The sequence below is a fragment of the Vanellus vanellus genome (genome assembly GCF_965231255.1).
Source record: "Vanellus vanellus genome assembly, chromosome: Z".
Classification (NCBI taxonomy): domain Eukaryota; kingdom Metazoa; phylum Chordata; class Aves; order Charadriiformes; family Charadriidae; genus Vanellus; species Vanellus vanellus.
The window spans coordinates 22,673,810-22,701,490 of NC_138908.1; the positions used below are offsets into that span (position 1 = coordinate 22,673,810).

The 27,681-nt window shown below is 39.6% G+C and overlaps 1 protein-coding gene across 1 annotated transcript in view; it reads left to right on the forward strand.

The window, feature by feature from the left end:
* Positions 1-248: 248 nt before the first annotated feature.
* The window catches only part of MCC (MCC regulator of WNT signaling pathway), a gene marked incomplete at its 5' end in the record, with an annotated part of 212,163 nt that continues 184,730 nt past the window's right edge, over positions 249-27,681 (forward strand). The window contains 2 exons of the mRNA XM_082498053.1: positions 249-385; positions 22,383-22,630. Of these exons, the coding sequence (XP_082354179.1) occupies positions 249-385; positions 22,383-22,630 (385 nt within the window). The remainder of the gene's footprint in view (positions 386-22,382; positions 22,631-27,681) is intronic.

The following is a 27,681-nucleotide window of genomic DNA, read 5'->3' on the forward strand; positions in this document are numbered from 1 at the left end:
GCTCCTGCCGGGACCACTCCGGCCGCAGGGCCCCGGCCCCCTGCCCGCCCCCGCGGGGCCGCGCCTGGGCTCGGCGGGGCCGCGCCGGGCGGAGGGTGGACGGGGGGCCGGGGCGGCGCGGTGGGGCTCCCCGCCCCCGCCCCGGCATTGTGCTGCCGCTCGCACTTTGCAGGCACGGCGGGACCGGGAATCCCGGGCGCCTGAGGCAGCCTCGCCCTCGCCTCCTCCCCTCCTCCGGAGCTGGGCGCATGATGGCGGCAGCCGCCGTAGCGGAGGTGAGCAGCGCCGGGAGTAGCAGCAGCGATACCTCCAGCACGGGCGAGGAGGAGAGGATGAGGCGCCTCTTCCAGACCTGCGACGGCGATGGAGATGGCTTCATCAGCAGGTAGCGACAGCGGGAGGAGGTTCTTTGCGCCGCTGGTACGGAGCCGTCTTGTCGTTCCCCCCCCCCCGCCCCTCCTTGGCCGCCTGTGAAGCGGCGTCCCAACTTTCCGGCGAGTTGGAGTAGTTCGCCGAGCGCAGCCCCCGCCGCCGGGCCGGACCCTCCCCGCCGCCGATGGAGCAGCCGCCTGTGGGGCTCCGGCCGCGGTAAGGGCCGGGGGGCGGACCCTGCCCCGCTGCGGCGCGGCGCGGCCAGCCCCAGCCGGCCACGGCCGGTACCTCAGCGAGCGCGGCGGCGGGACGGCGGCCGGCCGGCCGGTCGGTCAGTCAGTCAGCCCGCCGGCCCGTGGGGGGCGGGCGACCGCCCGGCCCTTCTCGCCACCTCCTCTCGCGCGGCCCTTGGCTGCCGCAGCGAGGGGCTTGAGAGCGGGGCTGTGGCCGTGCCCCAGCACGGAGAGGTTTTAGGGAAGGAAAGGGAAGGGAGGGGAGGGCGGACAAATGCCACTGGGAGGGACTCCCACTTCCAGCGGGTCTGGGAGGTCGCGCCTTCTCACCCGGGTGGATTTTGTCACCTGAGCGCAGTAGGCAGGTGATTTTTGCAAGTAAGCAAACAAGGCTGGTCGCAGGGAATCTAGGAGGAAGTTTGTACTGAGCTCCCGGATCACCTGTTTTTATTGTTTAATATGTTTTTGTCAATAGCCTCGTTATACAGTCTCATTTCAATTCCTCGATGGGTGTCCCCAGTTAGTTTTGGGGTTGCGACCCTGGCTGATAGGTTCTGAGGGGGAAGTGGGTGGTGAGCTTGTACCTTTGCAGTAGATAGCTGGAAATAAGCCGTGGTGAAATGTTGGCGTGTCTGGAAGTACTGGCAGTCAGTTTTGGTCAGGACTGGGTTTTGTTGGAAGGATATTTCTGGACCTCGTCCTCTGCTCTCACACCGTAATTTAAAAGATACTGAACTTCTAAAGGCGAGATTTGCTAGAGGTGGTGGGAACTTGCACTTTGAAAATGAAACCTGTGCTAGTTGCAGTTAGTAAGTGTCTCTAGAGAGCTGAGTCAGAGTGAGGGAATTTCTAAGTCTGTCATCTAACCTGAAACCTAAGAATATGACCCTGCAGTAAGGCTAAGTAAACTTCAATCCCCACTGTCATCTCTTTGGAGCCAGAAAGTTGTTGAAAATCTGTAACAGCTGGCAGTCACTTTAAAAGTAAAATTTAAGGGTCATGATATTTCTTATCTAAACAGCTCCCCGAACACTCTTTTTTCCCCAGTCTAATGATTATTTTGACAGTTGTGGTTCTGAAATGTAAACTTCGAAAATGTATGCTTTTCAGCCAGTTTGTTAAGATCGCTTCTTTTTCCATTTGTTTCCATTTGTCTTCATGGAAATGATTCTGATGTCTGAAAACTTAGGATGTTCACTTAAAGTGTACGTTGCCTCTGAGCACACTTGCTGATCTGGGCTGTGATGCTGTTCTGCAATATAAACTCAATAGACTTCTGTATATTTATAATTTAAAGACCTTATGGAGGGAATGTTAATGTTTTAGTGCTTCATACGGACAGTTGAGACATGCTACCATGACACAAGCCACTCATTTTTGATTGAGTTTTCCACATTGCCTAAGTTTTGTTCCAGATTTGTATTCTGTGTGTTTCAAAATGCGTGTTTCTGAATGTCACTTGAACTACACTGTTGAAAGCTTTGAAAACTCCAGGACGTATCTGAGGAGGGACATGAGATTTCAGCAGGAGATGGAAATAAAGGCCAGAGGATAGCAGTTGAAAGTCCTTTAGGAGATGGTGGGTCCATTGTTGAAGGTTGCTAATACTTTGCTTCGAAGTGAGTTGTGCCTTCAAGGCAGAACTGGTATGGCCTTGATCAGAGAATGTAGTGTTATAAATTACTGTCTTCCCTTAAATTTCCATATGTGTGAGAAAGTAGTGAATGAATATTTAACAAATTATCTTTGACATGAGAGAGTCATTTACTTTTCTTGACTTCATTAGCTAGCCTGGGTAATCAGTCTTGTAAATGAAATGTGTTCCTTGCTTTGTGTAGTGTTTCAATTTCCCTCATGATCTATTTTATGGCAATGGCTTGTGCAGGAGCAGACTTGCCCAGTGGTTTTTGGGTATATTTGTAGTATGCATCACCATAAGCTTACAGACAGCTCTTTCTGATTCATGGACACACAGCGTCCCTGTTAAAAGTATAGCAACTAGGGTTTTGTTGTTGCTGTTTACAGTCGTAGTATTTAGGTAATTGCATCTTTTCTAATGCAATAAATGAAAATAAAGGCAAAAAAGTTACATATGCTTTTACACTAAACTTGATCTTGCCATTCTGTGCTTACTGTTTGTCTTGCTTCTGCTTTTTTTTTTTTTTTTTTTTTTCCTCTTCCCATGCAGGCCTGTTCCTTGGTTTTCCTGTTCCTTCTTACCCTGCTTTCTTGGACTTTGCTTTGCTTATCCTTGAGGTCAACAATTTCTTTGTTGCCTTCCTTATAGCCCCAGTGGAGATGTTAGGCTGAGTTTTGCATGTTACTATGCCTTTTACAGCAGGTTGAACATTGCAATAAATGCCTGGGCATCTGTATAAAGAGCTGAAAACAGAGAAGCCACCACTGTAAAATCATCTGCTTCCATGTGGACTAGAACTTTAACTAGTTTGAGCCTCTCTTTCAGAACTTACTCATTTTCAATGCAATCGGGTTGCAATTTGCAGTTTTGCAGCTGTTACTCTGCATAAGTTGTCATATCTTTCAAAATTAGTACGCCTTCTCTTCTGCTTGCAGGGCTGAAGCTTGGTCAGTCATTTGTCTGTGTAACACATGCAGCAATTTGTTTATAAGATTTCTTTCTTTCCAACTCCAGAGCCGTTACAGAAGATCTTTATTCTTGCAGCAAAGGCAGGCATTTTGTATGCATGTTTATTTAGCTCATATTGCATGGGGAAAAGAGCTATTTGCATTCCTAATGAAGTAACATGGTGTCTCAGCTGTGGAAATGCTTTGTTGTGCATCAAACTGTAAACCTTTTCAAATAATAGCAGGGAAGTAAAGGCACAGATGGAGAGGAGGAGCATGTCCTGAGACACTGATTAATTTTCAGGCTCTCACCTGAGATACTGATTAATTTTCAGGCTCTAAATAGTTAGGATGATGTCAAGATGATAAAGCATAATTAAGTGTGTACTGTTGGTGGTTATAACCCAGAAGCAGCTGAATGATGGTGTATGAAATGCTAAGCCTGTGTCTCTGAGCATTGCATTTGACATATGCACGTTGAAATTTCACAACATCTATCTAGACTAAAGTACTAAGAAAACACAAGAGTTTTAACTTGTTGGTTTGTACTGAAATGGCTTTTTGCTTCTTTTGGGATTAACATTAGTGAGTTAGTTATCTTGCAAGTGCTTGGCGTTCTTCTGATACTTCAACAATGAGAAGTAACTTTACAGAAAAAAAAACCCACACAACTGCAAAGCAGTCCATGATTAAGTATGGATTCGTAACGCTTGAGGATCAGCTGGATCAGCCTTGCTGGGAGCAAAAGGCAACCTTAAACGCTATTTACGGCAGAACTTTGTTTTTGCAGCTGTAGCTGGATTGTGTTGTTATTAACAAAAAGCTGTTAACTGAAAAAGCAGTAATTGCATTAATTTGTTTTGCTTTTTATTCTGTTTGCTTTGAACAGCTTCAGAATCTGATGTTACAGTTAAAAAAGAAATTCAGCTTCTGAAGGCTGGTGCATTGGGGAGGACACCTGCCGCTTTTTTTTTATTTCTTTTTGTTTGTTCGTTTTGTTTTGTTTGGGTTTTTTTTGGTTTGTTTGTTTTAAGGTCAGCATATGTGGCCTTGGTTGATGTCAGTAAGGAAAGTGAAGAGATGCTGGGTTTTTATGGGTGGCGGTCTAGATTAATGTCTTCTTTTCAAACTTAATTGCCTCGTAGCTTTATTACATGTGGATTGTACTGGAGTTCCATTTAGCATATAACAAATTTCATCTTTACTACAGAAGTCACTAAATGGGTTTCCAGATTATTCTGTTCTACCACTGCAAGGTCTAAATAAGGTAACTTTGAATCAGCAGGAAGTACTTTTGCTTAAAAAACGAAGCCATGAGCTATTGAGATAGTGGGTGAAGAAAAAGTTGGTTTCATTATAAAGTTACAAACATGCTAGTTTTCTGATTTTAACTTTTGAGCGTGGATAAGTAATTTGTAGGGTATAAAGGTACAGTTAGTGTTTAATTCAAAGGAAGACTTGTCATATTAACAATAATGGAATGAAGTTCTGTTTGTAGAGTTGAAAATATTTTCTTCTGCGTACAAAGGTATTTTTTACACTGTGGTCAATTTCTTACAGGAAATCTCTGGTAAAAATAGAGTAAGATGTTTAAAAAGACATAAACCTACTGATTTTGTATTGAGCTTATGCTGCCCATTAAAAGGAGATGCTGAAAGACTGCCTCCTTCGCTAGCCCTTCATGGAAGTAGTTAAGAGAAACTTTTTGGATTTGATCCGCTATCTGAGTGGTTTTAGTGGTGCATAGCTTTGGGAACTCAAAGCCTTGCAAGGACAAGCTGATACTTACCCTTCTTCATGGACTGCAGTAGTAGGGTGTTCCTAGCTTTCTTGCTGAGTGTATTTTGGCACCCCCCTCAGTGTTTCTGCATCTAGTGGCCACCTGCTATTAGAAAAGAAAAAGAAGACTTTTCAAGAAGGCAAAGTGTATATCTATTCATCGTGTTTTTAGGGGAGGAGATTTATGCTTCTATGCTCTTTGTTACTCCACCACAGCCGTTACCATTAAACTGTTTTTTAGGTGGTTGCTTTTGCTAATGTGCTTAAACTTTTTTGCTTAACGTTTAAAGGGACAGGTGTTGAAACACAAAAGGATCGATTAAATGAAGGGAACAAAATCAATGTGGGTTGTCTGTGACCAGCCAAGTTACTGCCTTGGCTGTTGTGCTGTTGTTATTTGGGGTATATAAGACTCAAAATACATATGCTCTGTCGTAGCAGGTTAGTAATTCAGGCTGACATCCAGTTACAATTTTTGGTGTATAATTAAATAAGCTGGGTTTTTGTAGCCATGGAAGAAACTGTGAAAGCATTTATTGGTATAATCCAGGTTGCAAACTAGTGTTCATGTAGATTAATTCATTAACTTGGTTGAACTACTTGATTACACTTACAGGATTCTTGATTTATTTTTTTTTTTCTTTCAATTTTCTGTAAGTAAAGTAAGTACTGCTGAGAAACATAAGCACGCAAACTGACTGCCTTGACATCTTCTTAAATAAATGGGTAGAGGGTAGTCTTATAACTGGAGAATTTTGGAATAAAAATGATCCTTTAGTTATTTTAAATGTATAGTGCTTATGTAAAACATGAGATATTTTAGTCTTTATTGCCTGAATGTGGGCAAAACTTTTAATTGATTGTAGTATAATAGCACAGAATTTGTCCTGTTAGGTTTGACTTGATGGGTCGTCAGTAGAGAACATAATATGAAACAGAGATATGAAATGACAAAAGTGTCCATTGTTTTTGTGTTTAAAAAGTAGTATAAAAGTTACTTTTAAAGCGGAGTGGGACTAGTGACATTTTATGTTCCCTGTTAATGTGAAGTGAGTACAATTTCCCCTCTTCTCTCCCCATAGTACAAACTGAAACCTGGGGAAAACATTGTCAAAAATATCAGCGCCATCCAGCTTTTCATAATATTAAAGAGAAAAGATTGAGCAGTTACTAAAACAGTCTTTTGCTATTCCTTTTTTTACTCTCCCCTTTAAAAACAAGTAATTATTGCAAAGTGTTTGGAGTGAATATAGATGTTTCCTAAGACTGTAATCTGATTTTTCTCCTTACTGTATCGAAGAGGATGCAGTATACATTAGGCTGTAGCTCCATACGAAACCACAAATCAGGTTCATATAAAGCATTGTCGGAGATCTTGTCTAAGTGTCATATGTTTTAAAATTCATGTATAAATTGGTGTAGTGATCTCAATGTCATAGAACATGAGTAAATGATGAGCTCAGAACTGCATTGCACATTGTTGGGGGGAACACTAAGAAGCTACTGGCATGGGGTAAATTGTGGTGAACTTGTGAAAGGTCCTGTAAATAAAATAGGTAAATGAAAAAATTGTGTAGATATTTAGTGCAAACTGAATGGATAGACACTGAGTTCCAAGTTCAGTAACTGTTACACTTTTACTAGAATTAAAGAAGACAGAGGTTTGGCCTGGTGCTAGCCTATCTCTTCAGCTACTCTTCCTTGTGCAGAGGCACACTGTGTTAATGTTGAGGTGAAACATTCATTGTTCCCCAAGAGAGATGACTGCAATATGTCAAGGTCTTCAGCCATGTAAAGAATACACCTACTGCGTAGCCATGAGGTTCTCAGACTCCTCCTTTCTGGTGTGTATTTCTGTGTTTAGCAATTGATAATTTCCCAGTGTTGGTGGGAGTTGTCAAGCAGAGTGCAAACAACTCTCTTGTCAAGAGAAAAAGACCTTTTTTTTCTCAAAGGCAGTACTTACCAAAGCTGTTTTGACAGTGGTAGCCACAAGAAAACACATAGGAAAAAAACATGAGGAGGCTGTTCCTGTCGCTATATTTTCTTTCTTTAACTTCTGGTTGTGCTCTGCTGTGATTAAATTGTTTTCTTTTCAGAAGTAGTCTTGGGACAATTTGGGGAAAGGTGAGCAGAGGCACTTGTATGAGTGTAATAACATGGACTTGGAGTGTAATCTTAAAATGATGCCTCTTCTGAAATAAGCCCAATATATAAACTTTGTAAAAAGATCTGAACAAGGACCTTTCTGTCATTTAGCTATCATAGGCTATTCTAGGCTATTCTATCATAGCCTTCTATGATGGGGTGACTGGATGGGTGGATGAGAGGAGGTCAGTGGATGTTGTCTGCCTTGGCTTCGGCAAGAATTTCGGCACTCTCTCCCACATCATCCTCATAGGCAAGCTTAGGAAGTGTTAGATGAATGGACAGTAGGATGGATTGAGAACTGGCTGACAGATAGAGCTCAGAGGGTTGTGGTTAGTGGTGCAGAGTCTAGTTGGAGGTCAGTAACGAGTGGTGTCCCTCAGGGGTCAGTACTGGGTCCAGTCCTGTTCAATATATTCATCAATGACCTGGATGAAGGGATAGAGTGTACCATTAGCAAGTTTGCTGATGACACAAAACTGGGAGGGGCAGCTGACACGCCGGAAGTCTGTGCTGCCATCCAGCGTGATCTGGACAGGCTGGAGAGTTGGGTGGAGAGAAACCTTATGAAATTCAACAAAGGCAAGTGTAGGGTCCTGCACCTGGGGAGGAATAACCCCATGCATCAGTACAGGTTGGGGTCTGACCTCCTGGAGAGCAGCTCTGTGGAAAGGGACCCGGGAATCCTGGTGGACAACCAGATGACCATGAGCCAGCAATGTGCCCTGGTGGCCAAGAAGGCAAATGGCATCCTGGGGTGCATCAAGAAGAGTGTGGCCAGCAGGTCGAGGGAAGTCATCCTCCCCCTCTACTCTGCCCTCGTGAGGCCACATCTGGAGTACTGTGTCCAGTTCTGGGCTCCCCAGTTCAAGAAAGACAGGGGACTGCTGGAGAGGGTCCATCAAAGGGCTACAAAGATGATTAGGGGATTGGAACATCTCTCCTATGAGGAAAGACTGAGGGACTTGGTTCTTTTTAGTCTAGAGAAAAGATTGAGTTGGGATCTTATTAATGCTTACAAATACTTAAAGGGAGGTTGCCAGGGGGATGGGAACAGTATCTTTTCAGTGGTCCCCAGTGACAGGACAAGAGGTAATGGGCACAAACTTGAATATAGGAAGTTCTATCTTAACATGAGGAGGAACTTCTTTACTTTGAGGGTGGCAGAGCACTGGCACAGGCTGCCCGGAGAGGTTGTGGAGTCTCCCACTCTGGAGACATTCCAAACCCGCCTGGATGCCGTCCTGTGCAACCTGCTGTAGGTGACCACGCTCTGGCGGGGGCGTTCGACTAGATGATCTCCAGAGGTTGCTTCCAACCCTGACCATTCTGTGATTCTGTGATTTGGTTCATATATACACTATTCACCTCCTGGAGAGTGTTCTAACTTGGTGATTGCCTCTAAAATGATACTAAACTCTGTATATGTACAAACATACACGGGCAGGTTTGTCAAAGATTTTATCAGCCTCTTTTGCTGTTGAGGGCATAAAGTTTTACATACTGTACATGCAGTTCTGCAGCCCTGTGGTGATAAAACATGAGTGTTACCCATGAGATGATCATTTATGAGCCCATGCAAATATGTTCAGTCAGGATCTCTGAAAACTTAATTTTGGCATGAGTTAGTATTCTGCATGTTGATGCTTTTTAGGCCCTGCAGGCTATTCTGTGTGGGTTGGAAGCAGCATCAGGAACAAAATGTGTAAGTAGAAGCTGCTGTGAGCGCTCAGATGTCAGCAGACTAGGGAATGATAAAGCCCTATACCCTACAAGCAAAAGGTTTAAAAGGTCAACTCTGTAACAGAACAGGTGGAAATAAAAAACTGCCTTTGAAGGCTTCTGTGAGAAGTAATATTATTTTGCTGGTTTTGCAAGTACTGGGGGTTCAAATTTCCAAAGCAGTTTGGTCCCCGTACTGTACATTCCTAAGTCTGGCCTCAATCCATCTGTCTAATGAGGGAACATCTTTTAGAAGCAGTCTGCAAAATATCACCAAGATGGGGACAAGGCTTTTCTTAGACCTTGTGTTCAGTCTGGCTCTTCATATCGCTGGGCTGTTCTTACTATGGAGTTGGAAAAAGTTGTTAGACCCCAGTACAAGATTGTATTCTCATTTGAGATCTGGACTATTTGCTCTCTGCTTTCTCTGACCACCTGAAAGCTTCATGCAACTCAGTTTTAGGAATTCAGCAAAAAAATGCCTGAACCTTGGTAAAACCAACTTTGTCCTTGCACTGGTTTTTGAGTGTGTCTTGAAAACAGTTTCAGCTCCCAGGTTCTGTTGCTAGACTTAATTTTGCTTTTCATACATCTCCATTAGGAAGCTGTCACAGGGTCTGTGATCCGTGTAACTGAAGGAGTGCTTTATATGGATACAGCACAATACTTGCTGTATGCCAAATGAGATGGTGAGTGGAAGAACTGTGCTGTTTTTTACATGATTGTAGTCTGTTTTCTCTGTTTCTCTTGGTACTTGCCTTAGTCAATTGTTCCACAGTTGCATAGAATTTTGTGGTGTTTCAGTCTAACTTTGTCCTCCGCAGGTCCTCTCAGAGCATCATAACCAAAAAAGGAATAAGTTATGAGGGAAGACGGATGGATATAGATGAAAAGCCAGAGACACCCTGCGTGCTTAGTTTACAGTGAAGAAAAAAGTATCCCTTCGTTAAATATTGTGTCTAGAAAATGTACCAAGACTCAACATTCATTAAAGGCTTATGCATTTCAAAGTCTATATTTGTTACAACTAGTACACAGACAGAGGAATATATTCAAACTTGAATTTTCTGAACATTTCATATTTTTAATTAGTTGGCTGTCCAGTCCTTATGTAAACATCATACACGTGAAGGGGTATAATGCAATATTTTAGCTGGAGCTACTAAGGTTTCAAAGTTAGTAAAGTTAGTTGGTGTTTTTTATACAGGTTAGTGCATTTTTCTTTCCTCATTGGCATTAGTAATCTGGGAAAAGTGACTAAAGTACCTATCTCAGGGTTGTTGTTACATGGTGTTATTGCATTCTTTTTCTTGGGAGCTTGGTGTCCAGGTAGATTGTAATATGGAAAAACTGAGCAAACAGTCAGTCACTTGAGAATACAATTGTCAAACTTTTTGATCCCTTTGAGAGTTACGGTCCAGTTAACTTGTAAGCACTGAAGTCTTTATTAATTTTTATTGAATTTTATTAATTTTTAATCAGGTTGTTGCTAATACCATGTTATTGGGATTATTGTAGTAAGAGAATTGAACCTCTCATTAAAGTCAGTAATTTCCTTTTTGTGGCCCCGGAGGGGGAAAAAAGGTAGTTGTTAACACAAGGCAAAAAATCCCAGGATTTCTTGGGTTTCTTGGTGGCAATTCTGAAAGATTATAACTTCACTAATATTCTCTATTACTCTCCTCCCAAGGGTGATGGGAAGCAGGGGACCTCACACGATGCTTTGGTACCTGGCCTTTCAGGCAAATCCATAGCCCTAGGTTTGTAACATAGAAACCACTGGTGGCTGTTGTAGCAGTATGACTGGGACTACAGTAAATATTTGAATTTGTCTCATTCATGTGTGAGTGCATATTCTGCTTATGGCAGACAAGGCAGTTAGCATCCTCCTTAGTTAGCTCATGTTTTTAAGGAGCAACATTCTAGATGTTTTCAGGATTAGCTTGCCAAAACCTATTGTTTGAAATAAATGGATCGGTTGTCTGTTTTGGGAGGCACTTGGATGAAAGAAGAGTTCCACAGTGGGTGGTTAACTCCTTGTATTTCTCTGTCTCCCATTGTTTGCCCAGTTTGAGGATGCCACATGCAAGTATTTTGCTGGCCACTGTGGGTGGATTCTAAAACAATTAAAAAAAATTCTTTGTCTTACATTGGTGGGGTAGGGTAGTTAGTGTCTGAAATTGATTCAAGCAACAGGTCATGCATGTTTTGATGGGAAGTTAAGGAGCCTCACAGATGCTTGGACACCTGGCCTTTCTTGCAAATATACAGCCCTAAGCTAGGTGCCTGCACTCCTTCTGAAATTAACTGGGAAAAGTAAGTGGAGGTTTCATGTTTTTTTTGAAGTCAGCCTATACTGCCATGAGTTGTTCCACTGTGCATGGTCCTGAAGTTTCACTCTGCACTAGAATTTGTTCAGTTAGAGAACTGCCCTGGCTGAAAACTAGCTCAGGAAGACATATTTCTTTCCAGCGTGGTCAGTTCATGGTTCTGGCTTGTTATATGACTGTATGACTTTTAGGGTTGGCACAAGACAAGGGTAAGAACTTGAGCTTGGGTTTTAGTTGTGATCCCTCTGGTTATGTCTGCCTGATTTTCAAACACAGTTCACTCCAGACACTCTGAACTAAGAAACATCTCTAAAAGTTAATTCATGACCATAAAAATGCCATTGTTTTAAGAAGTATAAAACTACAGCAGAGGTTTTATTTACACTCTTGATATCTCAGCTGGTAAGTGAAAGAGATTAACAAGGCTAGTGTTGTGCCTAATTGTGTGACGTCCAAAGGGTAGGCTTCAGAGGGCATCTGGAAAATAAGTTATGCTGTGGATACATGGTTTTTCAAATCCACCTTTTTTTTACTGTGAACGTTCACATGCATCTTTTAGAATAAATAGTACATTTGTAGAATTCATCCTAGCATAGTGACTGTTCAAGTGCATGATCTTGTATTTTAGTTAACATAGCTGTAATGGTTAATTGTAATCAGCATATTTAATGTCTCCTTTCTTCTGAGAGGTTTTCTGCAGCAGTACTTTCTTATATTTAATAGAACAAAACAGTATTTATGTAGTACGAGCAGTTATTCAATGAACTCCCTTATGTAATTTTTAAGGGTAAGTTGTGTAACAAAGACCAGACTGCCTCTGAAAGAAAACTAAGCTCCTGGTAGTTCCTTCCATGTGTCAGAGTCTGTAGATTGAATTGATACTGCGTTTTAGCAAAATTTGAAACTAGTAAGCAGCACAAAGGAAAGCATAGAGTGGCAGAGATTCTATTGACAAGCTTTGCTTCTCTGTTGATAAACGGACCTTTGTTTGCCAGCAACAGTCCCCTCTCCAGAGTTGACAGCCTTAGCCAAAAATGGACACACTGTTCTTGCAGGTTGTGAGATGCTGTTTGTGTTAACAATTTGAGGGAGATGTCTGGAGTACACCATTTACTCATCTACTGATGAGTAGAATGTGCATTTGTTGTGCTGTCTAGAAAACACACATTTCTGTTCTGGAAATTCCTGCAACAGACTGGCAGTCTGAAATGAGGGGGAGACGCACACACACCGTGGTGGAAGGTATTGACTGTCGAAGGAACCTTCCCCCTGCTTTCCCAGAAGGAGGAGTGGTGGTGTAGGCTGTGTGCCTGCGAGAGGTAGCCAAGCCAGGACAGAGCTGTGAAGTAAAAGCTTAGCTGGTTGAATTACGAATAAAGCATACGGGGTTTGGGGCTGGTTGACTATTAACCCTGTCTTCTTCCTGCTGCTGCTCAGCACAGTGGAACTGGGCTTGGTTGCAACTTAATTGTGGCATGACAGAGCAGACATTGGAACATGCAAGGCAGAATAAAATGAAATGAGCAAGGAGTTTAAAGTGTAACAAAATATTATCCCAGGGTATGGAAGCATTAACGGGACAACCAGGGAAAGAGTACCCAAGAGAGGGAGCCAGTGAGCTGCTGATGCTGAGCAGCTTGTTTTCACTTTTTTTTGTTTAGGACACTGAAAATATCAAATACAGTGAGGCAGTTCAAACAAATACCTTGGAAGGAAGTGGAAAGAAAGAAGTTAGAGAGTACTTGGATTTGTTTCAATTAGTTGTACTCAAAAATCTTGATGTAAGATTCTTAAAGACAGCCTCAGAAGTGTTTTGCAGGGTTTTTTCCTGAGATGATCTAAAAGATAGAAGTAACAGAAAATGAGGAAAGATAAAATATGCTTCTTTTCTTTAAAAGTGTGGTGAGATGGGGATTAGTCTGCAGACAGCCTATAACTGGGAGAATATGGATTTGTTAAGAAAAAGTTGTGTGAAACCCTTTTGATCTTTCTCAAGCCTAGTAAGAAGTGGTGGAAGTGAAACAATAGATGCCTTCTGTCTTGTCTTTATTAAGGCTTTTGATGTTGTTTTATGACACTTGTAGGCAAGGCAGAGACAATAAGAGAGAGAAGGTTTGATTTGTTTATTGTTTTGTTGTTGTTTTTTTTTTTCCCAAGCTATACTTAGAGAAGATTATATACCAATAATTCATTTTACAAATAAAAGACTATCAAATTGAAATTGGAAGGATGGCCTGGGCCAGATCAGTACTATTACAGATCTAGACGACATGATAATGAGTAAGCTTTCTTAAATTTGAGATGACACCAAGAAATATTGGAGACATGCCGGGGGACAAGATTGGAGTAAAAATTGGTGTTGACAACCTCAAGATATAGCTTGAAAAAGAATCAAGTTAGATAAAGTACAAATAAGTACACAATAGCACATCTGGTGGTAAAAATACAGGATGTGCAAGTGGAGAAAATCGTCTGAGACTTATAGTAGGTCTCACGTTAAACTTCAGTTAACAGAATCGTGGTATTGTAAGACAGGACTTATGCTTTCAACTTTTCTACTCTTTTCAGTGTATGCTTTAAGATGGTGTCTAGTTTTGCATGCCATCATTGTTCAGGTTGGTGGATCAGTTGGAGAGAGATAAGAGCAGCTCGCTGAAGATGATCAGAGATGCAGAAATTGGAGTTTTTTACTCAAAAGAAGGTGGGGCATCTGATAATGAGTTTTAAATATGTAATGACTATTTTTCTTATCCACCATGATTGCAGAAAACAGACTGCTAACTTCCTTTCTGAACTGCAGCTGGGAAGTCTTAAATGAGGAAACTTGCAGGAGAGAACAGTGAAGCATTAGGACAGATCATCAATGGAGGTTGTGGCAGACTTAAAAACAGCTTAGACACCCATTGATCAGTAATGACAAAGAAATAATTTTTCCTGTCATTGGGTACAGTGTTGGATAATTTTCCTTTGCAGACCTTTCCATGGTCTCATTATGTGCTGTATTTCTGTGGGGTGACATTTTAATAATGTAAGGCTTGTTCAGTTGACAGAAATTTATTTCTTCTGGCCATTGCAAGTTCGGGAAATTAGTTAATCAGAAAAACATGCTGAGTAAGAACTAATGCGGATTATTGTCTCCTTTCCTACGCTACTAGACTGCTGTATCTACTAGCGAACTTTCCTGAATTGTTTTTCTGTTTTGTAAAGTCAAAACATCTATCAGGCCTTACGTGGAATGCCAAACTACATAAATTCTCCTTCCAACACCATATGTAGGTAAAGATATTGTTTTAATCATGTTTTACGGATGGAGCAGTGGACATAGTCTTCTAGTCTGGTAGCCTTCAAAAGTGATCTCTATATTTGGGTGATTACTTGGAGGTGCTTTGTTTGCCAAAGATCATAGTGTAATACAAAGAGCTTCTGTAGTGTACATTCTTTGTACACTATATCAGATGGCTTTGGAATCATAGTGAGTTACTCCTGGTGGTGCAGATTTTTAAAATAAAAGCATTGTATTTTAATAACTTTATTAAAATAAACATTTGGTACAACCTGCTTCATGTAATTCTTAGGGCATGTTATCTAGCCATTTCTTCCCCTATGTAAAATTCTGATAGAATTCTACTCTGAGTAAAAGGTATTCTGTGAGCCTTCTGGAAGTTCTGACTGAAGATTGAGTTCAGTGGAAACCTACCTGTACTTTGTTTTGCAGTTGTTGCTGGCTGTTTTCTCAACTTTCCTCCGAAAACTTTACATGAAGTATTGGTCCATGTAGCCTTTGTGTGATGTGATAATTTATCAGCTGTACATATGTACTTACTTCAAGTTGTAAGAATAAGATGATGAGCTTTTATCTGAGGGGTTTTTCACGGCCATTAAAACAAGTGAGCTGGAAGACAGCTTTTTTGTAAGGTTTGTTGATGGATGAATTTGTGTGAAATTTGAGTATTGGTCAAGGTGATGGAATTGCTTTCTCAGTTGAAGGTCTCCAGATGTAAGAGAGTTGCCATAGGTCCTGTGTCACAAAAGTGAAGATGTGATTGCCTGTCCTGCTAGGACAGTGAGCTGTGGAAAGTGAAGGAAATGAGCAGGCTGTCTAATGATACAGGTAAACCAGAGGCTAGTTTGCCTCTGAAGGGAATAGTGCTGCTGTTGGCCTAGTGCTGGTTTATCTTCCTCTGTAGTGAACTGGTGTGTAGAGCTAAGTAAACAAAAACTATTCCCTTTATAATGATCAGTTTTGTGCTGATTTAACTGCTTGCTGAGGCAGCCCTAGTGGAGGAAAATGTGGGGTGACAGGTGGGAGAGTGGGATCATCACATTTGGAGTCAGCAAGCTGACCTACTGTATCCCAGATTCTTGCTTGTTTGTATGGAGAAGTAGAAAACAGAGCAAAGGAAGCTGGAGACAGGCTGCTTTGGGCAGCAAGAATTACGGGTAGGAAAGATGACTGGAAAGATAGAATTTCAGAGTAGAAAGCTACTTCTCATCTGGAGGGAAGCTGATTGGCAGGGCAGAAAAGATTAGTGACTTGCAGGAAATCTTTGGCAGAAAGAAGTGAGATACTTCTTGGAGGATTTTATTTGACCAAGGTTTAAATCAAAGTCTGGTAAAGAAATAGAGGCAAAAAGTATGTTTTTGTTTTGGTTGCATCCCGCTTTTATGCACTGTCTTAAGAGCAGCATTAGAATTCTGCATGCAGCACATGCCTTATGAATTTATACTGTTGTCTTTGCTAGATCAAATCTCACATGATGAAATTCCTGGGGGAGAGTGTGCTTAAGGTATGTGGAAGTCTTGGTCTTCCTTGCTTGTCTTCAAGCTTCTTGAAGGCAGTGACACCTGCCGAAACCTGCAGAGGCCATATAGTTGAAGCCCAGACACAGAAGTCTGGAGAATGCTCAGCTGGAGGGTGGGAGTTTCGTTAGCATTTTCTGTCCCTTGGCAGCCTTTATTCAGACCAGATTTCTCCTCTTCTCTTTTGCAAGGGCTTCTTAATGGGGAAGCAAAATCAGGTATTTTAGGAAAGTTCTCTTTTAGTATGAGTAGCAAATGTGCGTTGTTTGAGGAAAAAAAACAATTCCAAGATCGTTGCCGGGATTGCCTGCCTGTGGTTTCTCATAGAAAGGTCAAAGCTGGGGAACTGGTGTAATTCCCTGATTTCAGCAGTCGGGGGCTTGACTTGCTGTCAGAGTCAGAACAGATGGGGCACTCACTGTGTGAGGCTCAGAAATACAGCAGTCAGGTAAGTGTCCAGCAGCGGGTGCTCTGGAGATTGGTGACTACACCAGGGAACGAAGTTAAACACACTCCTAACAGGGATAGAAGTGATCTAACTTCAGTGATTCCAGTATGTATTTTATACCAGCAATTTCTTATTGCTTCATTTCCTGGGGATGCTATGGAGTGCTCCATTAGACAGGCATTTCCAGGTTAGCCCTTTTTAAATTAATGTTTCAAATAGATCACTGTTTATCTACACTGTTGGTCTAGAAGTGACTCACAACACAACTGCATGGAACAGGTTTTCTTACATTGTTTATTTACTCTACTTGCCTCTAGGGAACTCGGGTGCATCTGTAATTTTGACTTTACTTCTTCAAAGGTATTCGTGCACCTAGGCTGCAAGTTGCACAAGCAAATGGCAAAATGACTGTACCTTTTTAGTAGTTGAAGATTTAAATATTTTTTAAGTAAATACAGTTGCATTTGGTGTTATATAGTGACTGTGGAACCATCCTTACCAGACTTCCTTTATAATTTGGTAGAACATAAGATGGAGAAAGAACAGGAAAATTACTCCACTGGTTCCGTTCACTGTCAGAGCCAACCCCTCACAGGTATTGTGCAACGTGCATGTATGCTTGCCTAGGTAGTTTTTCATGCTTACTAAAGCAATAATCAGAACAAGGTAAAAGTGACTACAGCAGGGAGTATGGCTGTTCTAGGAAAGATAAAGGCTATGTTACTGATCCTGTTTTAGTGTCTTAACAGAAGTTTCACTCATGAAAATTAAGTCGATTTTCCATTTATATAAAAAAGCCCACAAAACAACCAACCAACCAACCAAAACCCCCTAATAAAAAGAATAACAACCCCCAAACACTTTTAGGTTGTAATTTTTAAAGTAGGCACATGTACGCTTGATTTACTTGTTGTTTAAGGTTGATTGTTTAACTGCCCAATGTTATTGTAGCATCCAGTACGTATGACAGTATTTTTTGTATTTAATTTCTCTTGGGGGAGAAAATCTAAATGTTTCAAATTTATATCAAGTCGTAAGTTAGGCTCAGTTTTTAATTGTTAGAGAAATCCTCTGTTTTTAAACTGTGTTAGCAATTAAGAAGATGGACTGTGTAACAGTTCTTGAGGGATTGGTGTGCTAGATGGATGGCTAAATAATTAGAACAGATTGTGACAGAATAACCTGATATTTTCCTGTTAAAAGAACAGTTTCTTGTGGTGACAGGACTTTCCTTAATTTTCCTTAGCTTGCTTTCTGGCTCTTTTCAAAATTTAGGTATCATTGACCTGATAGCTAACATGTCCTTAAAACCTGTTACGTAGAACTTTTTTGGGGGGTTTTGTATGTTTTTCCAATGAAAGTGAAATTAATTCAAGGTTATAGTAAAAGATTCTATTTAAGCAATTTTTTTTTTCTCCTAGTGTTAAGATCCTTAATCTAAAAATATTTTGGATTATGTATTTTGGAGAAAGGTTTTAACATTATGTGGCAAGGTTGCTGAATCCAAAATATCTTCTTGATTTAGGAGCTGTATTCTTGCTGATGTCAGTTAATATGTATTTTTATGTGGAGTTTTTCACATGTTAAGGATATAGCCTATTGAGACTGTTAATAGAAAGTGATACTATGGAAAGTCCAGGTTGATTTATTTTTTTTAAATGAACTATTACAGTTTTGATATTGTTGTGGTTTATGTTTTGGTTTCTTTGTTATCTGAAGAGCTAAACTTTAACAACAGTTGAAGTAATAAAGTTGACCATCTAGATTCTGATTTCCAGTTGTGTACCTTTTGCAAAATATAGGAGAGTTACTTAAGAGAAGACGAGGCACAAAAAGTGAAATTAAGCCTTACCAAGACTAAAAACATTCTAAATATTTTTAAATGTTACAAACTACAGTGTTCATAAGCCTAACTAGTCCTGTAACTCTTATCTACTCTAATCATGTGGTTTTTTGAAAACTCGGTCTAGTCTGTGTCTTCTAGTTGGTTTTTTTTTCCAGTGCTCATCAGCTTCAGGTGAGCAAGACTGATTTGTCCTAAGGCAGTGTTTAATAAAACATTCTGTAACTGGATGGCAGGTGTTCATATTTGACATGTTAGCTTGTACTTTCAGAGCATCCAAGTATATTTAAATGCCCAACCCTTTCGAGTCTGAAAAATTCCTACCTTTGAATACAGGTAAGAATCAATTTGAAATACATTTAGAAGGGTTGAGTGGGTTCTCTAACATAGAGTCTTCCAGTTCCAAATCATCTCCTGTGTGTCTGTCACCATAAAAATGGATCAAAATTTTGTAGTAGTTAGTAGAAAGATGTCAGCTAACTCCCATAGAATAGAGAACATTTGGATTTAAGAGCAGATGTACTGGAATTGTGTACATCTTTCTGCCAAAGATAAGCTTTCATCTGTATTGAACTGGTGTCTTAGGAAAGATTTTTATAGTCATCTTGATTTTAAAAGTTGAATCAAAATAGGTGGCTGGATTATTTTATAAATAAAGTTATTTTCATTAAAAAAAGAGGATTCTTTGGTTTTGTTATTAAGCAATAGGACTATACGTGCAGTAGAACCCTCTGGTATCATAATCACTAATTGTGGAATTTTATGTTCCCAAGTATTTTATTTTTATCACATTTTGGAATGTTTTTGAGACCATTTTCTTTTAAAGCAACTAGAAGTTCCAATTAGTTGTGCTTCTCAACATGTAGATATTTACATGGAGAAACTCCTGCAGATCTACATGGGAATGTTCGCAGAATTTAAAATGAAAATATTCTTCTTTACCTAAAAATAAAAATTCTTTTGATGATGTTTGCAGATGGAGACTAGGAAAACTCCTGTCATTTCAGCTTGCATGATGCACTCCAAGTAAATTAAGTCTGTTTTCAGTAGCGTTTGTAGTCCTCGGTTACTGAGTAGTCTCCAGTGTATTATTTTTTTTAATTCATTACATCTTCTCTCATGCTTCGATAGGTTGCTTCAGGCAATGTCCTCAGGCTGCAGATGCAACAAATGATACTCAGTTAGTATATGCAGAAAAAGAGAGAAAGCTTAGCACCTTTTGACTGTTGGGAAGATTTGGAGATGTCCTTTGTGGGCTTACAGTTGCCACCGACAAGGCTATGTAAGGTGTGCAGCCAGTGCCACAGCCTCCTCCCACCCCAGTGTGGCACAACGGCTCTTCTGAGGCTGGGCAACAGACCTTTGTCCTGAAAGACCTTGGCAGAATCACTCTACACTGGCTTCTCGTGATACTTACTTCAAAATCAGCACTCCTCTGAGGAGTCCCTCAATCTGTGCTGCTATGCCTGATCTATTGTAAGAGAGCACATGTAGATGTAGCTTAATTGCATCTATGATTCCCCTTGTAAAATTTAGAATGCTCTGTCATCCTTATTTTTCTTTGCAACACCTTTGTGAGATTGGTTTATATTGTTGTCTTAATTATTAAACATGGAGAACAGAGCCATACTAAGATTATCTATTTATTTATTGACCAGATTCAAAGCTAAGAGCAAAACTCTAACCAAAATTCTAACTGCAAGTATCAATCACTTATATTTCGCCTACATAATGTGACTTAATTCTCTTATAATAAAGTTATTTCTTGTTATGAGTGGAGATTTGATTTTATTTATTTATTTTTTGCTATGAGACATGGTCATAATATCATTAGTATTATACTCCAGTTTTACTGTAAACATCTCTGCCAAGAAGTCTGTTGAGGCAGCTCTGGAATTCCAGGGTGGGACAGACTTAGAAAGCTCCAACCAACGTACAACTTCTTTCTGTAGAATAGATGGACCTTGATTGTGATAATTACTTAAGTGAAACTGTTCATGCAAGAAATTTGGATTTTTCACGGCATCATGTTTTCATAGAAACCTTCTGAATGATGTTCGGATATTAGTAATGAAATAATAATACTACTAAATATGCTAGTAATTTACATAATACTAATATTATTACACATTTCCTTTTCCTTCCTCCTATAGAAAGGTTTGGTACAACATAAAAATAAGCAACACTTAAAAGAAGCCATGACATATTCATTCTATTTGTGGTATGAATTAATGTGGTATTATTATGCAATCCAACTCAAAAAATGTTTAAGAAAAGGATGGCAGGAAAGAAATAGTGAGGTGTGAGAGTGACAAAGTAAAGGTAATTTTTAAAAAACTTTTAAAATCAGAGAAAACGAGGCACCAAGAAGATTTTGACAGTGTAGAGCAGCTGTTGCGTCAGATCAGATTGAATTGGGTAAACCACGTTTTATTTAGAATGTGATTAGTTCTCATTTGATGAATTTGTATCTGTCATACTTCAGTTGCTGGAGAAGTTGTTTCAAGGTTTTGTTTCCTTCTCTCTCCCCATGCCTCTTCCTCTCTGAAGTGAGATAGAGCTAGGTGGGAGAAGAACAGGAAGAAAGGAGGATGAAAGAGGGTCTTTTGGCTCTCCCTTTTTTTGGTGACTGTCTCTTTCCGAGTAAGCTGCATAAGAAATGCCTGAGTATCAACTTTGTCTAGTGCTCTTTATGAAAACTGAGCATCTGGAAAGCAGCAGAGGTGCTTTCTCTGTATGCTCAGGAAGATTATTTGGTCTGAGTTTATAGTTGCAGAGTTGTGTTTTCCCAAGAACAACATTGAGTTTTTTAGTGGTTTACATTTTGAAAAAAGTATGGCAATACCTTCAAAAAAAACCCTCCCTTTTCTGAGGGATTGATTTAGTCTCTGAGGAAGCAAATGACTGAGGAATTTCACTGAATTGCACATCCACCACTGTTGGAGAATATCAGGTGTGTGCTAACAGTCCACTTACATTCAGATCCAATTAATATCCAAAACATTCCTTCCTGTTCCCTGAGTAGATTTGTTAATGGTTATTCACCTTTCTTTGTTTAGTTATCAACTTATGATTCATGATTTTTTTTTTTTACTAACTGCTACTGTTGAGAATTCTCTCAAAATACTTAATCTTACCTCAATTTTGAAAAAGAAAAAAAAGACAGAGTGGTGGGGAACAAACCTCTCAGAATATTTTCTCCTGAGACTAGTGTTACACCCCAAATTAAGCCTAAGGTATGTTCTTGAGGTTCTTGTCTTCACATAAAATAGAAAATGGCATTGGTCATAGTGTTGCTGACTTTTTTTTTTTGCCTGGTTATTATGTTTAGGTTATTTGCCTGCATCTCTCTTAAGAGCACACTGTATAAATTTGTAAATGTGTCATATGCTGTAACTATCTTCCATGTTGATTTGGTTGCAGCTGTCTTTTGGCCACTCACAGCTGGTACCAGAATATTTTTCATAGTGCTACCTTCCTCCCCCTTTTGTGAGTTTCATTAAGCAATTGGACAAAGCAAGCTTCTTAAGAGGGTTTTGTAGTCAGAATGTTTGGACACAGGCTTGAAGCCAGTTCATCAAAATAGTATTTATCTTTTCTGCTATTTTCTTTCTCTTTTGTATGTTTTTCCTCTTTACTGGTGTTCAGTGGCAAAAGAAATTTCCTTGACTGTCCTGAGTAAAATGGAAATTTAAATAGCCATTGACCAAGTCGGAAAATAATTATTTAAATTCTTATTACGTCACCTTTTCAGAAGACACTGTGAAAATTAACAGCAGGATTCAGCTCTCCCTTGTGTCTGCCTCTGCTAGTAGAAGTATTATTAATGGCATAAAAATGGAGGTTAACACTTAAACAAAAATGTTCCCTTCTTTTCCATAGTCTTTCTATGTTGTAATTTCTTGCCGACCTCATAGTTCTGTTGTTGGATTAACAAAAACAATAGTTGGCTTATTGGTTTTAAATGTCTGTGAATTAATGCATTTCCAGATTAGACAGACTTAGTATTCCTTTTCTTCAAATAAATTGTTGTTTTTTTTCTTCTCTGTTCCCGCTTCTCCAATCTTTCTTCCACTTCCATCCTTCCCCTGCCCCCATTTTCCCTCTGAAAATATCCTTAGGAATGACTTGCTGATGGTGTGTCGCCAGCTGAATATGGAGGAGTCTGTCGTGGAGATCATGCACCAGCTGGGAGCAGATGAAAATGGAAAAATTTCCTACCAGGATTTTAGTCAGTGCCGCATGGAACTGGTACGAGAAATCAAGAAGGAGGAAGTGGAGCTTTCTGTGAAATCGGATGACTCTTGTAAAAAGAAAAAGTTGAGGGATAGGATAGCTTCCTGGCCAACTAGCAGCAATAACAGTTTAGGTAGGTATGACTTTTAAATGTCACCTGTTGGTGTAATTTAACAAAAGATGAAGTCTGGGGGTTTTGTTACCAATATTACTGGCATCAGGATTTCCCCTAAAGGGCTTTGTGAATATACTTTGCATAATTTCATCATATATTAGAGTGCTGTTGTAACTGATGCAGTCTGGTTGTTGTTATGTAGACTAGAACGTGTGCAGAACGTCCGCTTCTAAAAATCCCAGTTGCACAAAACAATGATCTTTGTTGAAAGGACAAGACCTGCGGAGCTCAGCTTGTAACTGAAGATCCAGTGAGTTCTTTGTTGTCTGTAAAGACCAGACAGATAGGTAGGTAGAACTATTGAAAACGAGGAGAGAAATAATCTTAGTCTTTGGTCTTTCAGATGTAATATACTGTGGGAACGTGTGTTTTTCTTGGATGCTTTAAAAATCATTACACTTAGTTGGGAATCTGAGTGCTGGAAGTGCCTTGTGATTTAGAGAATACAAAAATTCTCCTTTCTTTTTGCCCTCCTTCCACCCAGGGAAAAAAAAAAAGGCAAAAAAGCAAACACACCAAACCTTGCTGTGCCATCTACAGGAACACGGAATGTAGGAAGGGATTGTCTGTATTGTTGAATACAGTCCTTGATAGCACTGTAATCAATCAGCATTAGATCAGAAATCTTTAACACCTACAAAATGCTTCCTTTCCCACTGTAACAGATGCAAGAGACCAGAGGACACAGCTTCTGTGGTCAAAAATCCCCAAATGCAAGGTACTGTGGAAAAAGCTGGGGATGTTGTCAGTGCTCTAGCTCCCTACAGCAGCAGTACAATAGCTAAACATGACTGCTGGCCCATGATCTGGAACTGACCTACATCCACGCTTCAGAAGGCAGCCTCAGCCTCTGATTGTATTTAGTTAGAGATGTGTCCCCTCAACCTTTTGTTTAGACTACATGAGCCTAGACATTTTTAAAAGACTTTTTCAGTGAGAGGCCCTCCATTAGTCATCCCAATTGTCTTTCTTTGCATGTGTCCTAAATTAAGTTAGGAATATTTTTTACAGTCAGATATACTTCATACATCTTCCTGGAGAGTTTGTTTATCTGTGTTCTGGCTCCTCATGTAGCTGATCTGTTGTCAGAGTCCAGTTCTCTCTGACCAGGTTCTTTTAGATATTCCACATGTGGAGGCTGTTGTTTTTAGTCAGATTTACTTATTTGAAGACTGTTGATGTTACATGGGATTTCTGATTTAGCAGAGTGATACAAATCATACTGAAAACACAATACAAAATTAAGTTACGCCTAGCAGAATATAGCAATTGCAATACACAGTTCAATCACAATACCAATGTGACCCCCAACATCTCTCTAATATGCTCACCATCACAACACTGGGTGTCCCTGGTCTTACCGGGAAGACATATGCGGGTTGAAGCCAACTCAAACCCATTGCTGTCTTTTAAATTCTTTTCTTAGTTGTTTATTTTTTTTATTGCCTTTATGTTGTTTTGAGCCACGTATACACCTCCCCTATGTTGGCCTGGTTAACTCAGGGAGACATTAACAGTCTTTTAATGAACTCAGGGAGAAACATACCACCAGTTGCTTCACTCAGCTGTTGATAGCTGTTTATCTCAAACAAAGACCAGCCTCAGGTCCCCTTGGTGTTGAGATCAAGTCAGCTTCTTTGCAACAGCTGTGATCAGTAAAACCCTGCTTTATTCCCTGAGCTTCACGAGCACATCCCCCTGGCCTATCTCCTCTTGAGTCTTCTTCCATGGCAGGGCTTTAATGATCAGTCACACCTGTCTTTATTTTTTCAGTAGTCTATCTCCTAGAGAGTAAAACTGGGCATGTGTGTTGGTTTGGTTTTGTGTTTGGGGTTTATTTATTGATTTATTTTGGGGGGGTGGGTTTTGCATATTGTTCTGTCTTCTAGTAACTCTGTGCATGTTTTTGTCTGGTCATCCCACGCATTCAAATTTTCCTTATTTGCTTTGCAGCCTAGGTGAATTTCTTACCTTCTTGCTTTTTACATTGACTGCTCTTCTTGCTTTTTAGTTTGACTGCACTTCTTCCTCACCATCCCATCATCTCATGCTCATTGGCTTTTCTTTTTGGTTTCTCAGCATAACAGATCTGTTTCATAGCTCTGTTTATTCTCCATCTCATCTCTTTTACTGCTTTATAGTCATATTTTGTCATAGAGGTATTTTGGTAACATTTCCTCTGTTTTTCCTTCTTCTATATATAATTTTGCATTGCAAGATAATTAACTCAGTAGTTTTCATGCCCATTTCTCCGTTACTGTCTAATCTTCATAACCCTGGGGCTCAACTGGATTTGCAGCCCGTGAATCTCTTTCAGGACCTGTATCAGACAACAGTTCAAAACCAAGATGGTGCCTAATATCTTTTTTTACTGGATTAAGAGTGGTGTGTGTTCCCTAGCTCATATAACTGCCTATGTGGGCTGTTTTTTCAATGCTGCCACTGTTGTATTTTCCTGCAAAACAGAAAACTACTTCTGCCCTCAGACAGCTATACAAAGTTTCACTGTTTGCTGACAAGATTTTTGGCAACTTGGGTTTTAAAAAATTGTTTCTTAGATGAACTAGCCTAATAATTATGGTTTGTACTAATCAGGGGTAAAAGATAGGTCCTGAGCTTTACCGGAGAAAGGTCTATATTACAGTCTCAAAAATGTTTCCCACAGAGAAATATTATTAATTGCTGCCAAAAAATTGTCATAGATGAACATTCAAATTTGTTAACGTACACAATTCAATCCCTACTCTTTTTTTTCCTATTTTCCAATTCCTGTTAGTTGTACAACAGTTACTTAATGCATTTTTAAAGTTGGTGAGGGAATTAATATTTCTTTTCATAATTTTTAGTTTCAAAAGTTGAGTCCAGAAGACCTTTGAATTTTCTGCCTTGGTGTATTTCACTCCGTGCTGATGAAGCCTGACTTTTTTACTGTACTGTGTTTTTAAACCTATAGGGAATTAATGTTTTTTGTACTTGTCCTTCCCTGACTCTTGCAGATTCTGTAAGATTTTTTAATAGTTAGAGAACATATGGAGATGCTCTCCCACATAAACAAAAAACAAAATGGGAGGAAATAATAATAATGAGCTTTTAGAATGCAACTGTTTTTTATTTGGTTGTAAAAGAAAGCCATTGTGGCTGCACTGTTCAAGATGTTCTACAGATCCTTTTTTAAAGAGGCAAGGAAACACAACTGTAATGTATTTCTGTGATATAAACACTGTACAGAATATGAACATAATGAGAGCTGAGGAATTATACTTGCAGTCAAGCTTGAATTACGATCTGCATATGCTTCCATGCTTTTCATGTCTTTGAGGGCTCACGTGTGTACTCATTAGTGATCAAAAGAGTTGATTGTGTTATATTGACTGTTTACTATTGCTTTCTAAACATTGTTTGAGACAGGAGACATCATCATGTGCAAATTCAAACATATAAGTTTGATGGATGTTCTTTTTTTTGTGTATCTTTTTTTCAGACAAAGAACACTTTTTAATAAACATTGCTTTGAAATACACTTTACAGGGCTTTTTTCAAGACTCATTTCTACATAATGTGTCAGCTTCTGATAATCCTTGAAAGCTGTTATCATGTATCCATATGGGAGCCATAAATTACAAAATTTCAAGATTCATTTGACCGTCACTGAGTAGCAGGGGTCCTGGCAATCTGAAGGAAAGGAATCCAGCCTCTGTCATGGAGATTTTTACACTGCAAGTTAGTATGTAATTGTGCAGAGTTTACCAGTTAGACAGCATTTTGTGCAGACTTTTCTTGTAGCAGTTCACAATTTCTTCGCTTACAAAGAGTGCAAAAATGTCTGCTAATAAAAGATTAACTTTGCTACCAATATTTTTTTTGCATTTCATTATTAAAAAAATAACTGGGAGAAAAGGTCCTAAGAAAAAATTACATCTAAATAACTGTTGAACTCTCACCCATCATTTTTTATCATCGATAAGGTTATTCTTATAATTTTACACAACTTTGCTCAACAAGTGTTTCTACTCCTGTGTTTCCAGGTGGGCTGCAGAAGTGAGGAAAGTGCTTGACTGTTTTAGTCAAGGTACAGGACTCAAGTTTGTTAATATCCAGTCGTATATGTGATCAGTAAACCAAACCTACATCTATAGCTACCATCTTGACAATCAAATAAGTGTATAGATTTAGAAGTTTAATCTTTTATTGAAATGCATAAAAAAAGACATTTTTCAAGTTATTAGAATGATGCTTTTTGCTGCTTGGATATCAGCAACTCAAAGGTATACTTTATGGGTTTGCACTTGGCAAGCTCATTCTTTTATCTGTCATAATTTTCATGTAGGCATTCAGTTTGTTTTTCTTAAGATTTTAGGTATATAGTTTTTATACTTGGTGAAAATCTGCTTGGAAAAGTATGTCATGGAGTGTATAAAATCAAACCCCAAAATCTTAAAAAAGAGATGTTAGCCTTACTTTAGTAAGTGAGAGTGCTGGTTAAGTTTCAAACTGATCTAATTTCGTCAAAGGTGCATTTAAGTATTTCCCTGATTTACTTTATAGTTTTACCCTACAGTGGGTCTGGGAGCAGAAAATTCCAGAACTCCTGAATTCTGAATGTATCAATATGGAGGATATTTCAGTGAACCTGAAATACAGTTGAGGTTTTGTGATGATTTGAAGAAACATACCAGTAGAAAGTGAAAATGTTATAACTGTACTTCAGGGACACAGGGGAAATAAAGCATGAGCTGACTGCACTTGGTGTATGTAGTATGTTTGCGATACGCACCTAAAACTGTGCATGAGCCTTCAGTGGGTATTGAGAAACATAGCTGAAGAAGATTTATTTTACTGAGTTACGTCTACAAGAGAATTCTTGTCTATTTTGAGTATTAGTTTTATACATTCTCAAAGGCAAATAATTTTACTCTTTCAATCAAATCTTGACTTCTCTTTCCATTTGTTCTTTGTCATATTATCATGCCAAAACCATTATGCTCTGTTAGGTCATTTGTTTGATACTG